Here is an 18795-nt window from a genome sequence, read left to right as displayed (position 1 = left end):
AAACAAACAATTTTCATTGGTTAAGTAAAAATAAAGTTCAAAGATGACAGGAGGTTGATACCATGATCACTACTGAAATGCTTCTTCCTGAAATGTCAAATTTGTTAATTCTAAGATTAAACAATTCAGTGATAACTACAATCGATGGGATAGGTCCTCTTAATAGTATGTCTCCACTTTAATAATAAATGTTTGTTTTTTTTCCTACAGATCGACTAAAATCTATAAAGTTAGCAGATTGCAGGCACACATCTTACAAGGGTTTGCTCCTACAGTGCGAAGGAGAAACTCATTCCTTTGCCAGTATTGAAAATTTCAGTAGTGTTTCAGTTCAGTTTCGGCCCCAATGTTAAATACACACTTTAGGCAAATGTAGATAATAAGCACGCATTCCACACAAGGATGGAAGAGAGCAAGGTACACTTATTCAGTTGAAACCGACGTTTCGGGCACAGGCCCTTCTTCAGGAATTCCTGAAGAAGGGCCTGTGCCCGAAACGTCGAATCTCCTGTTCCCTGGATGCTGCCTGACCTGCTGTGCTGTTCCAGCAATAAAGTTTCAACTTTGATCTCCAGCATCTGCAGACCTCACTTTCTCCTCGAAGATTACAGGGTGACCTGGACAGGTTAGGTGAGTGGTCAGATGCATGGCAGATGCAGTTTACAGATGCAGTTTAATGTGGATAAATGTATGGTTATCCACTTTGGTGGCAAGAAGAGGAAGACAGACTACTACCTAAATGGAATCAGTTTAGGTAAAGGGGCACCAGTCAATGAAGGTCAGCATGCAGGTACAGCAGGTAGTGAAGAAGGCTAATATCATGCTGGCCTTCATAACAAGAGGGATTGAGTCTAGAAGCAAAGAGGTTCTTCTGCAGCTGTACAGGGCCCTGGTGAGACCACACTGGAGTATTGTGTGTAGTTCTGGTCTCCAAATTTGAGGAAAGACATTCTGGCTATTGAGGGAGTGCAGCGTAGATTCACTAAGTCAATTCCTGGAATGGCAGGACTACCTTACGCTGAAAGACTGGAGCAACTGGGCTTGTATACCTTGAGTTTAGAAGACTGTGGGAGGGGATCTGACTGAGAAATATAAGATTATTACAGGATTGGACATTCTGGAGGCAGGAAACATGTTTCCGCTGATGGGTGAGTGCCGAACCAGAGGACACAGCTTAAAAATATGGGGTAGACCATTTAGGACAGAGATGAGGAGAAGCTTCTTCACCCAGAGAGCGGTGGCTGTGTGGAATGTTCTGCCCCAGAGGGCAGTGGAGGCCCAGTCTCTGGATTCATTTAAGAAAGAGCTGGATAGAGCTCTGAAGGATAGTGGAATTAAGGGTTATGGAGATAAGGCAGGAACAGGATACTGATTAAGGATGATCAGCCATGATCATATTGAATGGTGTTGCAGGCTCGAAGGGCAGAATGGCCTACTCCTGCACCTATTGTCTCTTGTCTTATGGTAGCAGATTTTCAGACCCAGTGAGTATTCAAAATTTATCATATAGTTAAGAGTGTGCTTACACTCGAGTGGGTAAACCCTAATTTTCCAACAACTTCTGTGTCCGCATATCAGTTAAGTACAACGGTTTAACACCATTTCATGTGTAACACTGTTAAATCACATGTTTTGAAAATTGAATGTAGGTCGATCTTCTATATTGCGTGATTCGTCAATGCAATTTGGCTGTAACATGATTGGCGAATTAGGGAATGATGTTTTTAAAATGCAAATTCCTGTTGGCTATTACGCAATTTCATCCCTGGTTACCTTAAGTCCACTCGAGGTGGTTACTTCAGATCAAGCAAAAGAGCTTGGATGACGGGCCAAATTGTTTTCGAGGATGTTTTTAGAAATTATTGCAGGAGAAAAAGTTTGGATTTCAAAATTCTTCTCATTCTGGACGATGCACCAGGCAATCCTCCTCATCGGTGAGCTTTTTGAAAACGTCAAAGTGCTATTTCTACCTCCGAACGCAACCTCTCTCATTCAACTTGTGGAGCAGGGTGCAATAGCAGCTTTTAAAGCTTATTATTTAAGGCACATATTCAGGAAGCTGCTTGATTTCAGCCACTGAGGGGGTTAATGATGATGGTGTTCTTCAAGTTTGGAAGAGTTTTAACATTAAGAATGTGTTAACATCATTGTGGAGGCATGGGATGATGTCAGTAAGGACTGCGGAAACTTCGCCCAGATGTTTTTCATGATTTTAAAGGCATTGAACTATCAGGGGAGCTTCCATTAATCAAAGAACATTGTTTCACTCTTGCAAAGCAAGTTGGCTTTGAAGAAGTGAAGACTGATCTACAACAACTTGCTGCTGTGGGGAAAATTGAAGCTTGAGATGAAGCCAATGAATTTCAGGAAGCAGCAACTTTTCACTTCTCTTTTGTCTTCTATCCTGAGGGAAGTTGAGAAGCAGTTGCAGATCTTAGAAGACAATGACTACAATGCTGAACGCAGTAGTATAGCAGTTCGTTGCATAAAGTCTGATCTGGCACCCTATGAACAGTTTCTTCATGAAAGAATAAAGATGGCAAAGCAGCAAAAACTAGATGCTTTTTTTTTTAAGCCGCCTCTTCCCCCCGCCCCCCAAGAAAAAGTCTGACAACAGTGAAGCACAGCCATCCATTTCTGAACTCAATATTTTCTTTCATTGTAACCCTGCATCCAGAACTGCACCTGGAAGTAATGATGACCCTCAGATCCTGTCTTAATACTGTACTGTAACTCAGCAAACTCAAATCCCTTAGTGTTTAAATTTATTGTATTATTTCATTAAAGTATATGATATTAACATTTACTTAGACTGTGCTATTGTTTGTGTTCGGCTAACCATTATCTTTGTCCAATTTTTACAGTTTTCTTTGGTGGTTTGCCTCAACCCTGTTTTTCCCATAGGCCCCGTTATTTCTATTGCATGATTTTCTACAACACAGGTCACACGAGTGCAACTACTACGTTATGATCAGCCATGATCATATTGAATGGCGGTGCAGGCTAGAAGGGCTGAATGGCCTACTCCTGCATCTATTGTCTATTGTTATAGCAGGACAGAGGGTACCTTCAATTTAGAGATGCTAATTGTAAAAAGATACATTTTTTTCTGGGTTCTCTTGATATTATGCTGTCATTATGTAGGTCTTTTGGCTTCACAATGGTTAAGTGAGGTAGGTAGCACTTCTTGCTTTATCCTTGAGGGTTGGAGAAGATGAACTGGGTGAAACCGATAGGATTAAATTAGTTAGATTTGATTAATTAGTAACTGACGATAGACTAAGTACAAATGTTCATTAAGATTGAAGAAGTTAGATGGAGTTTGTTTTAAAACATGAGAAGATTCTTTTGATATTATTTCATGGGATCTCAATGTTACTGTAAAGGCCAGTATTTGTTGCCCTGCCTCAGTTGCCTTTGAACTGAGTGAACTGCTGACTTTTCAAAGGGCAATTAAGAGTTAATCACATTTTGTGGGTCTGGATTCTTATTGTAGGTCAGACCAGCTAAAGACAGCACATCCCCTTCTCTAAAGGATTTTAGTGAACCAGATGGGTTTGTATGACAATCATGCCTTCATTACTGAGATGAGCTGGCGATTCCATAGTTTATTATAGAATGAATCCCCCCAGTGTGAAAACAGGGTATTTGGCCCAACAAGTCTAGACAGACACTCCAAAGAGCATCCCAACTAGAATCACCCCCTACCCCTTCCCTGTAACCCTGAATTTCTCATGGCTAATCCACCTGACCTACATATCCCTGGACACTATGGACAATTTATTATAGCCAATCCATCTAACCGCACATCTTTGGACTATGGGAGGAAACTGGAGTATCTGGAGGAAACCTACACAGACTGTTGCCAAAGTCTGGAATTGAACCCGGGTTCCTGGTGCTACGAGGCAGCAGTGTTAACCACTGAGCCACCGTGCCATTATTATAAATTCCACTAACTGCTGTGGTCGGATTGGAACCTGGCCACCAGACGATTAGCCTGTGGATTGCTATTTGAGTAACTTTACCATTAATTTTCAGCTTTCCCAAAGTTGCTTTACTAGATAAGAAATTGGAAAAGGAACATGCAATATGCCCTTTTTGAATGTACTCTGCCATCCATTAAGATCATGGTTAATCTTATTGAGATCCGTGATCTCAGCTCCACTTTCCTGTCTGATCCCTATTTCACATTGTTTTGGGATGCAACAGGCTATTGTGTTAGGGGTTAATCTCAGACTTGATTAGGTGCTAGGAAATGGTTTTAAAGGATGTTCAGATAATTCCGATTTGCTTGACGTAATTAGGCTGATACAATTACATGTTTCAAAATGACATCTCAACCTGTTTAGTTCACAGGCTTTAAGTTAAACAGAAATATACGATCAGGTAAGGCTCGGACACTGAGTAATCAATAATATTAAATTTTATGACGTAAAATAATACTTACCCAATATCTAAAGAATAGTTGACTAACTAATAAAAGACACAGAATTATAATTATCAAGCATGCAAGGCAGTCGTCAACACTGGATTCAGGACCAGGATCATGGGCAGGAATTTTATTCTTTCCTTGAGAATAAAACATTTCTAGTTTTCACACTGACAGGGATTGACTAACCTTGAAAACTGACCCCTACTAAAATTGATCTAAAACTTGGCCACATTTTTACTGCCCTCAGAATACTTAGAGAACGGAAAACTACATTGCTTAGAAGCTTTTTTTTTCATTTTTTCTAACAGCATAACTGCAGGAAAGATGTTCCCAGTGGCAGGGGAGGCTAGAACTACCAGTCACAGATTAAGGAGAAGGGGTGAACAACTTAGGGCTGGAATAAAGAAAAATTTCTTCGCCAGAGAGTGGTCAACCCTTGACATTCACTACCACAGAAGGCTGTCGAGTCCAACACATTATATGATTTCAAGAAGGAATTGGATATAGCACTTTTGGCTAAATTAATCAAAGGATATAAGGGGAAAAGCAGGAACAGGTTATTGAATTGGATGATCAGCCATGATTGTAATGAATGATGGAGCAGGCTCCAAGGGTCAAATGACCTCCTCTTGCTCCTATTTTTCATGTTTACCCACTTTGGGACTAAACCTCATTGATTAAAAGGAATTGTTGATACCTGATTTGATAATTAGATGGCAGTCATCAATTTGTGTGGATCCCTCACTTATACTCTTTATATACTCACAACTGGCCAAATTCAGGTGTAACTCCATTTACAAATTTGCTGATGACACCACCATAGTGGGTTGGATCTCATGCGACAATGAAACAGAGTTCTTAATGGCATAGCATAAAGACTACAATCTCTTCCAAAAAATGAAGGAGCTGGTGGAGGCTGGTACAGTTGTAATATTTAAAAGGCATATGGATGGGTATATGAATAGGAAGGGTTTGGAACATCTCTATGACGCTATGGTTATTGACTTCAGGAAGTGGAGAGGAGGACATGTCTCTGCCTATATCAATGGCACTGATGTAGAGACGGTTGAGAGTTTCAAGTCCCTCGGAGTAAATAGCATCAATGATTTATCCTGGTTGATGCTACAGTCAAGAAAGCACACCAATGCCTGTACTTCCTCAGAAGGCTAAAGAAATTCAGCACATCTACACTGACTCTTTTACCAATTTTTATAGGTGCACCATAGAAAGGATCCTATCCAGATTCTTCACAGTGTGGCATGGCAACTGTTCTGCCCAAGACTGCAAGGAATTAGAGTTGTGAATGCACCCCAGTCCACCACGAAAATCAGCCTTCCTTCCATTGAGTCAGTCTATACTTCCTACTGCCTCAAGAAAGCAGCCAGTATCAAAAAAAAACCCTCCCACCCTGGTTATACTCTCTTCCAACCTTTTCCATTTGGCAGAAGATATAAAAATTTGAAATATGAACCAACAGATTTAAGAACAACTTCTTCCCCACTGTTATCAGACTTACGAATGGACCTCCCTTATATTAAGGTTGATCTTTTTCTGCACCTTCTCAGTAGTTGTAACACTATATTCTGCATGTTGTTCTGGTTAGCATGCAAAACAATACTTTTCATTGTATCTCAGTACAAATCACATCAAAATCAAATCTGACCATGTGCATGTTTGGTATCTAAACTAAAGGCAATAGCATGTGTCTCATAATATTCACCTTCTGTTAGAATGAACAAATTGTTATTCTTAAGTGACCCTAGACCTTTAGACCCTATAGAGGACAGCACTGCTAAGACCTTGGAGGGGTCTTGCTTGATCCTTGCTGTTTGAATTAACTATTCACTTTAAAATAGAAACAATGCTGTAATTAGTGTAAAAGCATAAAAGTACAGATTTATTCATGTGTCTGTTTATCAATTGTTTTCATAAATTACAGTAAATTGAGATGCCTCTTCTGCTCCTGCAAAAAATGGTCTTCTAGAATACCCTTTATTGTCACATGTACTCCAATTCACAAGCACAGGAGTACAGTGAAAAGTTTTTACAGCGGCTGCCTTTAATGGCACCATCTTAGGTACAAGTCATAGAGTAAAAACAAAGTCTTTACAAGTAAAGAATATAGATTAGCCTAAAACAGTGAAAAGATCCAGAATGATAATAAGTGACCATAAGTACTTAAGTTCCAGTCCATGCCTGCAGGCCCCAGAACATTGATGTATGAGGTACATTCTGCAGTGTTGGTTTAGTGCTGCTCTGTAACTTCTATTTAAATCACTGAACCAGATGTGTTTATTCTTCAAACCAAAGACCGGGGCATAAAATCAAATTTGTGTATGAGTAAACACTTAAAGGAACCACAGTTTCAACTTAACCTCTAAGGGAATACTAATTACCATATTATGTGGGAATTAAGGAAGTAGACACAGGTGAAGAAATGTGTAAAAATGATTGAAATGGCTTTATAGTGTGAAGAAATACTACTGGTTTACCTTCAATTCTAAACAAAATGGTAAATAATATATACATGTTCTGGGTTGTGGTGTGAATCCATGACCTTCTGACTTGGAGTAAATATGCCACTAGTAACATGTGTTAACAATTCTTGATTGACCCACATCCTTAGAATGTAATAGATATTTAAATCAGAAAAACAATAATGGAAGCAGAATTTCCAAATAACTTTTTAAAAAGGTGGATAAATATTCTTTAAAAATGTCAAGTAAAAATGTGACAACAAAACAGGGAATTTCCAGAGGATCACCAGTGGTATGTTTATCTTGAATGGTTTATTTATATGCTGTAAAATACAGAGGTTGTAGAACTTTGGACCCATTACTCTAAAAATTAGCTCTTGTTTTAATTGTTTTAATGTTTACGAAAAATATTTGGTTATCAGCTAATAAATACACTATTAGACAAACAGGAGGCTGGAGGAACACAGCAAGCCAGGCAGCATCAGGAGGTGGAGAAGTCAGTGTTTCGGGTATAACCCTTCTTTGGGACTAGATATTGGGTAGGGGGAGTTACACGTGACGGGGGCGGGGGAGGTAGTTGGGGTGGGAAATGGTGAAGTAGTGATAGGTGGACACAGGTAGTGGGTATGGCCTGGTTGGTTAATGGGAGGGATGAATCCAGTTGGTAGCAGAAGGGTCGGTAGAAGGAATGGAACGGAGGAGACGGGACTGGAAAGGGAGCCAGGGAATGGACAGGAAGGTTATTTGAAATTCTATTCCACTCCCATCTCCTCCCTTCCATTCCAGCTACCAACCAGGTTGTACCCCTACCTGTGTCGACCTATCGCTACCTCACCATTCTGCTACTCTCCCCACCACCCACCACACATCTCTCTCTCTCTCTCTCTTTTCCATTTGTAGTCCCTCTACCTCCATATCTGGTTCTGAAGAAGGATTGTACCCAAAACTTTGATTTCTCTCCTAATGCTGCCTGACTTGCTATGTTCTTCCAGCCTCCTGTTTGTCTACTTTGAATTCCAGCATCTGCAGTTCTTTTGTCTCTTGTCAATAAATACATGATTGTTTGTTTTCAACATGATATATAATGTATCCTGTCAAGGCAATCTAGCCTTTTTATTCAATGCCTATTTTCTGTGTCCAATTAATAATTCCCTCTCATTCAGTACTTTTTATACAGCCTACCTTTTTATGCATCATAAATCCAAACTTTATATAACTTTAGTACTACTCTAATTTTAAATACCAGTGAGCTGAAATATGGAATTATTAAATTTTATTTTCCAGGCGCTGGACAGTTGGGATCAATACAAAGCTGGTAATAATGTTGATTCTCAAGTTCTGATCCGACCTGAACAACTTGTACAGATTCCTGCAACATGTCATTTGTTGACCAATGTAAACTGGGTGCATGTAAAGCACTTACTTGCCAGAAGGTTTCTCCAGATGGGAAGGTACTATTACAAAATTCCCATATATGTAAAGCATATGAATAACACATTAGATTACAGTTGTTCATAAAGGCAGTCTGCACTTTTTTTCAAGAGGCCTGGGCACATGGGTTGACAATGATGCCTACATTTCCAACAATAGATGGAAATGTGAGGTACTGAGGCTTTTCTGTGATGGGGAAAGAGGGTTTATTTGAAGTATTCTTCATAATTGCAACTCAAGATTAAGGGTTAAATCAATTTTATTTCAGCTATCCTTTGATTCCTGTCTGAATTGCAGTGATTCACACGTGAGCTTCGATACATTCGCTGTTTCAGTACAGGGATTAAAGGGTGAAGTCACTGCAAGTCATCAGGAGTGTGTGGCCATGGCTGACTTCCGAATCTGTAATCCACAAATGCTGAGGTCAAATATATTCATATTCTAAGTGAAGCTTGACATAGCTGAATGATTCGGCCAGGGATATTCCTTGTCTGAATCAGCTACTCATTGAACACGCTTCTTGAACTACTGTTTGTGTCTCGAAAGACTGAGGAACAAAATTTAGTTAATAGTTTTTAGATTCATTTTCACTTTTTGCAATTTTAAATACTGTTTTGTTTAGATTTGAAGATACAGCGGAACATTATCTTGATCTACTGGCTTCTTTTCTTGAGGAATCTCAGCGGGAAGTGAGTGAATTATTTACACAATGCCCCTTTAATAGTTTTGTTTAACAAAAAATGTATTTATTTCAGATTTAAAATTAACAACTGATCTAGCATCCATTGCCATTTATGAAACAGAGTTCCATTTAAGTTGGAGGTGAGAAGAATATTTTCTGAGGATAGGCGAGGCCAGTGGTTTAGTCATTGATTAGGAATCCAGAACCCAAGGTTAACATTCTGCATTCTGGGAACATGAATCCCAACCATGGCAAATGTATTTTTGTTTAGAACTAAAAGTTAATGTAATCATTGTCGATTGTCATAAAAATTCATTCTGCTCATTATAGTTATAGAGATGTACAGCATGGAACTTGTGCATGCCAAGCAGATATTCCAACCCAATCTAGTCCCACCTGCCGGAACTTGGTCCATATCCCTCCAAACCCTTCCTATTCATATCCCCATTCAAATGTCTTTTAAAAGTTGCAATTGTACTAGCCTCCACCACTTCCTCAGGCAGCTCATTCCATACACGTACCACCCTCTGTGTTAAAAAGTTACCCCTTAGGTCTCTTTTATATCTTTCCCCTCTCACCCTAAATCTATGCCCTTTAGTTCTGGACTCCCAACCCCAGGGAAAAGACTTTGTCTATTTATCCTATCCATTCCCCTCATAATTTTGTAAACGTGTATAAGGTCACCCCTCAGCCTCTGACTCTCCAGGGAAAACAGTCCTAGCCTGTTCAGCCTCTCCCTATAGTTCAAATCCTCCAATCCTGGCAACATCCTTGTAAATTTTTTTTCTGAAGCCTTTCATGTTTCACAACATTTTTCCGATAGGAAAGAGACTAGAATTGCACGCAGTATTGTGACATTGGCCTAACTAATGTCCTGTACAGCTGCAACATGACCTCCCAAATCCTGTACTCAATACTCTGACCAATAAAGGAAAGTATACCAAATGCTGCCTTCACAATCCAATCTACCTGCGACTCCACTTTCAAGGAGCTATGAACCTGCACTGCAAGGTCTCTAATGTATTTTAGGGAAAAAAAGCAGCCATCCTTTTGTTTGGCTACAGCAATGTGGTTGACTCCAAATTGCTCTCTCAAATGATCTAGCAAGCCTCTGCTTTGTATTAAACCGGTACAAAGTCTAAACAGATGGATGAAACTGCACAGGCCACCAGTATTGATTTAGGCACAATCACATCACCAGTAAACACAGCCCTATTGACTCTGTAAAGTCCTCCTTATCAACGTGTGGAGGTCTATACAGCATTGGGAGAACTGTGTTACAGACAAGTCGGGCAACAGCCTTGTATGTCATACTCATGGAATTGTACCTTACAGGTATCCCAGACAGCGCCATCAGCCTTTCCTGGGTATGTTCTGTTCCACTGGCAGGGTGGACCCATCAGAGGTGTTACAGTGGTATATAGTTGGGATGGAAATGCTCTGGGAGTCCTCAACATTGAACCAGACCTCATGAAGTCTCATGGAATCAGGTCAAACATAGGCCAAGAAACTGTGGGATGATTACCAATGACCACACCAAGCTTGGCTGATTAATCTGTACTCCTCCATGTTGAACATCACTTGGGAAATGCTGACAGAGGCCAGGGTACACTCTGTGGGGTCTTCCAACGTCCATCAGTAAGAGTGGCTTGGTAGCATCCACTATTGATCAAGCTGTCTGACTCCACAAGGATATAGCTGTGGTGAGGGAAACAATAAGAGAGAAATTCTATGGACCTGCCCAATCTACTTTTCTGTCCATGTCTGTCAATGGTTGTATTGAAATAAGTGATCACTACACAGACTTGTGGAGACCAAGTCCAGTCTCTGCACTGAAGATATCCTCCATCATATTGTGTGTCATCACCACCACGTTAAATAGGATAGCGTTTGAACAGATCTAGCAACTTGCCATCCTTGGGGAGATGTGGGCCATCAGTAACAGCAGAATTGAATTCTAACGTGATCTATATAGGTCATACCATGAAACCTAGGGATCAATCCTCACTCAATAAGAGCCCCTGGTCTTGAAGGTATTATATGAGCATGGATAGAGGATGGACTAACCAATAAGACACAGATGGAATAAGGGGAGCAATTTTCAGCATAGCAACCTGTAACTAATGTTTGTCACAGGCATCAGCTTTAGGAAGGATATTGTTAAATTGAAGAAGGTTCAGAAAAGATCTGCCAGGGTGTTGCCAGGACTGGAGGGTTTGAGTTATAAGGAGAAGCTGGGACTTTTTTTTCACTGGAGGGTAGGAGATTGAGGAGTGACCTTCGAGAGGTTCATAAATTCATGTGAGGTGTAGATCAGGTGAAAAGCTAAGATCTTTTCCCTAGGGTGGGGAAGTTTAAAACTAGGGGCATAACCAAAGGGTCCATTCCCGTGCTGTCTGGCTCTGTGACTCTGTTTACAGTGTATGTTCATGACTTGGATGAGGAAAGTGAATGTAGTTTGGCCAAGTCTGCAGATGTCACAAAAATAGATGTGAAGGGAAACAGTGAGGATGACGTAGTCTGTAGAGAGATATAGACAATGAGTGAGGATGAACTTAGGTGGACTGGAATGCGGGAAAAAAATGACTTTATACCCTTTGGCAGGAAGAATAAAGGAGCTGAATATTATTCAAATGGAAAAATAATCATAGAAAGCTAAGGACATAGGTATTTGAGAGTCCTTATCCATGAATCCATAAGCTACAGGCTTCTACCAACTTGTCTGGCAAAGGCCCACATATATGGGAGGCCCACATATATGGGAGCAAAAACCCTTCAAGTCATGCGCATTCTTGACCTTGATGTATATCACTATTGCTGCACTATCAGAACCCTGGAATTCCCTTCCTAACTGGGTATTTTGAGATGCCAGGTCTGTTAGTAATGTGTCCATGGAATGTGGATGTCACTGGCTAAGTCAACACATCTCTGTTCCTATTGACCTTGAGAAAGTGATGGTGAGCTGCTGCAGTACTTGGGGTGGAGACACACCTGTGCCATTTGGGAATTCCAGGATTTTGACTGAGCAATAGCAAAGGATCAGTGATCTATTTCCATGTCAAGATGGTGTGTCGTGGATGGAGCTTGCAGATCATGGTGTTCCCATGTATCTGTTGCCCTTATCCTTTTATGTGGTCTTATTATTTTGGAAACCTCTAGCCTCATCTGCTGATAGACTGTATAAAGTTTGTACACACTGTTCAGATTATGAATTGCATTATTGCTACCTTTCACTCTTGCCTTGTTCTTGCTCTGAAATTCATCACATCTTTCTTCGTTGCTCCCTCGCCCCCACAATTTAGTTTAAACCCTTGATACCATTCTAGTTATATGACACCAAAACCATAAACCTGGTGAGTTTTAGGTGAAGTTGTCCCAACGATATAGCTTTCACTTGCTCAAATCTTGGTGCCAAAGGTCCATAAATCAAAACCTCTTCCTCCAAAACTAATCTTTGATCTAGGCATTTAAGTCTTTAATCTTACTTACCTTACTCCAATTTACTTGTGGTTTGGTTAAAATCCAGATATTTATTCATTTGTTGTTCTGCTTTTTAATACATTCACTATCCGCTAATACTCTTTATCCAGAACCTCTTGCAGCATCATACCTATGTCACTACAAACAACAAATTAGCATGTTTTTATTTTGTATGTTAATCTTGGAGCATGGATTGAATTGAGCTTTGGTGTGAGGTCGTCATGCAGGGAGCAGTAAGACTGGTCAAGAAGGGGGTTCTTGAGACAAGGTTCAGGCATATCAAATTAATGCAGCTAATGAACTGAGGAGTATCAGGGGATGGTAATGGGCCAGAACCCGGCAGTGAATTCCAGTGGAGGAATGTCCCTGCTCCATACGATGACAGAGATGGAAAGTTGAGTGTCATCTTTGGAAAACAAGGATAAGGCTGATTCAGCAGATGACTTTTACTAATCCTGGAGAAATCTGCTCAGATCAGAAGCTACATGCAAACCTGTTGTTGGTATTATTTCAACAGAACTGCCTCACAAATGTTAAAATCTTACTAAATTGCAATAGAGCATTTATTACCAGCTGTGATACAGGGGTGGCACCCTAAGGCTGCTTGACAGGTTAGGCATTGAGAAAATGTTCTCAGTAGTGGGGGAAATCTCAAACTTTGGAAAATGGTATAGCATAAGGGAACCTAGTTCAACACTGAGATGTGAAGGAATGTCTTCTCCCAGAAGGTCATGAAGACTAGCTGACTGAAAATCTTTAAAGAGAAGGAAGATAGTCCTCAACTCCTCAATATTTCAAAAATCTATGAGGAGCTAGATTGAAAGAGAAGTTGAGAGCCACAGCAGATCAGCCATGATTTTATAGAATATATAGCAAGTTTGCAGGGCTGAATGGCCTACTCCTATTCCTGTTTGTTATATTTTTATATTTTGTGTTCTTAACTTTGAAACATCAATTTACAGGTGACAGTATATTTTGCTTCTGAGCACGTTTTGTGTTCTGCTGCACATATTAAGTTTGAGCCTAAGCTTGTTCTCTTATCTGTTTTTGCTTTCTTCACATTACAATTTTTCTCTTCTAACTCTCTCTTCCATTCTCTTTTATGCTGCTTGACTTTTATTTATTTCACTCCCTGAATCTCTCTGTCTCAGTCTCTGTCTTTGTCTTTCCTTTATGGTGGGACATGGTGAGTCAGCTCCCATGAGCTTCAGGTTGCCTTTTTAAAAGGCATTGCATTAAAAATTTATCATTGTTTTCAATTTTGAATCGTACTGTGCTTTTTCACAGGTATTTGTTGTAGCAGATCACACCATTCCTAGAATTCCTGAAATCTATTTGGAAGCAGCAGTAGCACTCTTGCATTGTCGGAGATTTAATGATGTCATTACTGTTTCTGAGGAAATTGCCAGCAAAGTGACATGTTTAATTTCAGAAAACTTGACATTTGAAATTCGAGTTAATGAATGGCTGTCCAGTGATTGCTCCAAAAGCTCTGAAGCCCCAGAAATCAACACCAGTCCTCGGAACTGTCTTTTGAATGGCTTCAGTGAGTGGCAAATACTTGGGACGAAGAAGAAAGAAACTCTCAATTATATATTATGGTCAGCAACTGCATTTTTATATCAAGGACAAGCATTTGCTCTCTTGAAAAATAATAAGGAGTCGATTACTAATTTTACTCGGTGAGTAGATGTTTTAAGTACACTGTTCTTTGCAAGATTCCAAGCTCTGCATTGCCAGGACTTCAGCTGACAAGGGAGCAGCCGTCCAAAAGCCTGTGATTTTAAATCTGTTGGACTATAACCTGGTGTTGTGTAGCTTCTGACTTTGTTCACCCCAGTCCAACAACAGCACCTCCACATCTTGGAAAATATAAATATACAGGAGTAGAAAAGGTTATTTTAGTCCAACAAACTAGTCTGAGTTCAAAAGCAGTATAAAATTTGTCCCTGGATTCCTCCTCATTTTAATTTTCTTGGCAAGGTCCTGTCCAACATTACTGTTCAAATTACTGATTTTGTCAACTTTGGATTGCCCATAACTATTCACTGTTCTCAGACAGTTGCATCTTTCAAACTATTCCCTCATCTTCCCTGTCCTGACCTTCAACCCATGCTACTCATTTTCAAGATCAAGCCATACAGTTCTTAGGGTTCAATTCAAGATTGTCTTTTTGAGCTTTCATTTTCCTTTCGTAGAAATAAACTCTGCTGCTCTGAATCTTGCTTAAGCATGATGCAAAGTATTGGAAGAGCATTGGATTGTACCATTTTAATAGTTCCATAATGTTCTTTCTGTAATATGGCAGTTAAAACTTACCGTTTGATCTTCCCTTTTCCTCTTCTACATGATTCATTTCTTTAGACAAAAAAACTAAAAGAACAGCGAATGCTGGAAATCTGAAACATAAAACAGAAATTGTTGGAACATCTCAGCAGATGGGCAGCATCAATGCATTGAACTTCTGAAGAAGGGTCACTGGATCCGAAACATTAATTCTGTTTTCTCTCCAGATAATGCCAGACCTACTGACATTTTCCAGCAATTTCTGTTTTTGATCCATTTTTCTTCCCTTCTTTTCTGTCCTGTTTATATCCATCTCATTTTCACACTTTTCCTTCAGATTCTGTCCCTGCCCAACTCGCCCTTCTCAGTTTTCTGCTCATCCTATAAAATTGTTGTGCATTTTTATGTTGTCATTAAGTTCTGTTTCTGTTTCATGATCTTTCCTTTTTGGTGGTGTGGAGCTGAAAGCTATGGCAAAGTCTGTGTTGTTTCTTTCTGCCTTGACTTATACCCTAATAATCCAGAAGCAAAGGGATTCACTAGTTTTCTTTCATATTTCTATCTTTCTTGACATCATTTGGGACACTTCTGCAAAATTTACTTAGTTTTGAACAGTACAGTTCTTTAAAAAGTCTGATGATGTTACAGTTGTTTTCAATCGTTGTTTGTAGTTATTCAAATGTAACTTTTGAGATTTTCAGTCTTTGAGATTTTCAGTCTATTTTCCAGTGGCGATTCGTCATTATTTTGTGATTATTCACCTCATTCAGGTGAACAAATTGAGAGAGTATATAGTTGTATAAATTGCCCAGGTTTGTTGGAGAGTTAGGCTTTCACAAACGAAATAGCCTTTTATAATTTGTTAAAAATGAAGTTCCATATAAAGTAATTAATTCACATATACTTGATGAAGACTTGTATGTTTGTAGTTGTCCTGTTGGTCATTGGACCCAAGTTGTGGTGTTGATTTTTACATTGAATTAGAGCTATTAGCACCATTGATCAGATGAGTGTCAGGGATCGCTTAGTGAGATCATCATTTACTAAAATCAGTATCCAGTGATGCCTACTGAAAACTGGTCTCATAATGTCCACAGAAAAGTAAAGGCCAGTTAAAAAGAAAAATGCCAAATCATCCATGCCTATAACGGGAAAATCAGGTTCTGTGACAGCAGCAGTGCTGTACAGTCCTGTCCTAGGCTGTTGTCTCAGATATTCTTCCACCGCCTTAATTTTCTCCAAGGCACCTGGAAGAAGATTTCAAGCATGATCCACTTTCTTCAAATAGTGATTGAAAAGAGCCCTCAATTGAGAGAAGCAAATGAGAGCAGCTCCTATCCCAGCTTTCTGCACTTTTCAAAATTATAGATGTTCGATTTTTGCCCACTGTATCATTCCTGCACTTGCCATTGTTCCAAGTGCATAATGGTAACACAGTGCAAAAATATGTGACCTTAATCAGGTGGGCCAGTGCGTTAAGGAATGGGAGATGGATTTTCATTTCGATGAACATGAAGTGCTTCATTTTGGCAGAGCAAATCAGGGTAGGGTTTATACATTTAATGGTAGAGTTCTGGGGAGTGTTGCTGAACAAAGAGTCCTTTGGATGCAGGTTAATAGTTTGCTGAAAGTGGTGTCACAGGTAGACAGGATAGTGAAGACAGCGCTTGAAATGCTTGCCTTTATTAGTCAGTGCATTGAGTATAGGAGTTGGGAGGTCATGTTGCAGCTGTACAGGACATTGGTTCGGCCACTTTGGAATACCGCATTCAATACTGGTCTGCCTGCTATAGGAAGGATGTTGTGGAACTTGAAAAGGTTCACAAAAGATTTACAAGGATGTTGCCAGGGTTGCAGGATTTGCGCTGTAGAAGAGGCTGTATAGGCTGGGGCTCTTTTCCCTGGAGTGTTGGAGGCTGAGGGATGATATTAAAGAAGTTTATAAAATCACGGGGGTGCATGGATATGGTGAATAGCCATGGTCTTTTCCCCAGGGTAGGGGAGTTCAAAACTAGAGGACATAGGTTTAAGGTGAGAGGGGAAAGATTTAAAAGGGCAACTTTTTCATGGGTGGTGCGTCTATGGAATGAGCTGCCAGAGGTAGTGGTGGAGGCTGGTACAATGATAACACTTTCTTAAAAGGCATCTGGATGAATTCATGAATAGAAAGGGTTTAGAGGGATGTAGCCCAAATGCTGGCAAGTAGGACTAGGTTAATTTAGGATATCTGGTCAGCATGGATGAGTTGGATGCAAAGGTGTGTTTCCGTAATGTCCATCTATAAATCTGTGACTCTAAGGAGATTTTCTTTTCCATTGGCAAAAGGATCAGTAACCAGAGTCTGGAATGGTAAAATAAAAGCAAGTGCAAATTGCAGCCATATAACTATTGCCAATTTGTTGTAAAAACCCAATTGATGCACTCACGTCCTTTTAGGGAAGGAAATCTGCTGTCCTTATGATGCCTGACTTGCATGTGATTGCAGGCCCACAGCAATGTAAGTTAACTCTTAACTGCTTCAGCGCAATGAGGGATGGGCAATGAATTCTGGCTTAGCCAGAGATGCTTTCATCCCTTGAAAGAATAAAGGAACCAAAAGAGACAGATGTAAAGAAAATGTCAAGAATATAAGATGATGTGATGAAATAAAAATTACACAGTGAGTTCTGGAATGTGTTGCGTGAGATTATAGTCATATAGCATGGAAACAGACTCTTCGGTCCAACTCATCCATGCCAACCAAGTTTCCCAAACTAAACTTGCACCACTTGCCTGTGTTTTGGCCCATATTCCTCTAAACCCTTACAATTCATGTACCTGTCTAAATGCCTTTTAAATGTTGTAACTATACCCACATCTACCATTTTCTCTGGCAGTTCATTCCATGAACGAACCACACTCTGTATGAAAATATTGCCCCTTGAGTCTCTCTTAAATCTTTCTCCTCTTACCTTAAAATTATGCCCTCTAGCTTTGGACTCTCCTACTGTCAGGAAAAGTCCTTTTGTTATTCACCTTATCTACACCCATCATGATTTTATGTACCTCTGTAAAACCACCCCTCAACCTCTTACGCTTCAGTGAAAAAGGTCCCAGCTTATCCAGCCTCTCCTTATAACTCAAAACCTCCAGTCCCAGGAACATTCTTTTAAATCTTTTCTATACCCTTTCCAATTTAATAATATCCTTCCTGTAGCAGGGTGACCAGAACTGTGTACAGTACTTCATAGGTGGCCTCATCAATGTCCTGTACAACTGCAATATGATTGTCTTAACTCCTGTACTCAATGGTCTGAACAATGAAGGCACCAGTGCCAAATTTTGCCTTTACCACCCTGTCTACCTGCGATACAACTTTCAATGAACTATGTACCTGAACCCCTAGGTCTCTCTGTTCTATGACATTACCCAGAGCCCCAGCTGCCTAAGTCCTGCTCTTGTTCATCTTAGCAAAATGCAGCACCTTGCATTTATCTAAATTGAATTTCATCTGCCACTCCTCAGCCCATTGGCCCAAATGATCACGATCTCTTTGTAAGCTTAGATAACCTTCTTCACTGTCTACTATACCCCCAATTATGGTGTTCTTTGCAAACTTACTAACCATGCTTCATATGACTTTAAAATACTTGTCTGGAGAGATTTGCAGTGCTAAGGGGCTAGAATAAGTCCAATTGGATAGCACTTTTAAAGAAACTGATACAAATGACATCCTTTTAGGCTGTATCCTTCTCTGATTCTGTACTAATATGAATTTTGATTGCACAGAAATAGAGAAGAATGTCTTGATTTTTAAAAGGAATATCTAGCCTTTGTAGAGATTTTTCTGCATTAAAGGCTCAATATTATAGGATCATATTATGACTTTTATTTTAACAGGTGTATAAATTTATTACTTAAAGTTCAAGTTGTCTGCCCTCCTGATTCAGGTAAAATATATTTGAAATACTTCAACCTTCAGTTTTATTCTTTTACTTTTCAATAACACTTTTTTTAATGTAGCACAA

At 39.8% G+C, this 18795-nt stretch overlaps 1 protein-coding gene across 2 annotated transcripts in view; it reads left to right on the top strand.

Moving 5' to 3' along the window:
- fancg (FA complementation group G) overlaps window positions 1–18795 on the top strand; it is a 66449-nt gene that overhangs the window by 30606 nt on the left and 17048 nt on the right. For both annotated transcript variants that reach the window (XM_043687853.1, XM_043687861.1), the window contains exons 8-11: window positions 8194–8360; window positions 8963–9029; window positions 13790–14184; window positions 18668–18717. In XM_043687853.1, coding sequence (XP_043543788.1) covers window positions 8194–8360; window positions 8963–9029; window positions 13790–14184; window positions 18668–18717 — 679 coding nt within the window. The remainder of the gene's footprint in view (window positions 1–8193; window positions 8361–8962; window positions 9030–13789; window positions 14185–18667; window positions 18718–18795) is intronic.

Source organism: Chiloscyllium plagiosum, chromosome 1 (genome assembly GCF_004010195.1).
Source record: "Chiloscyllium plagiosum isolate BGI_BamShark_2017 chromosome 1, ASM401019v2, whole genome shotgun sequence".
In the NCBI taxonomy this organism is placed as follows: Eukaryota; Metazoa; Chordata; class Chondrichthyes; order Orectolobiformes; family Hemiscylliidae; genus Chiloscyllium; species Chiloscyllium plagiosum.
This window is presented reverse-complemented; position numbering and strand designations above follow the sequence as displayed.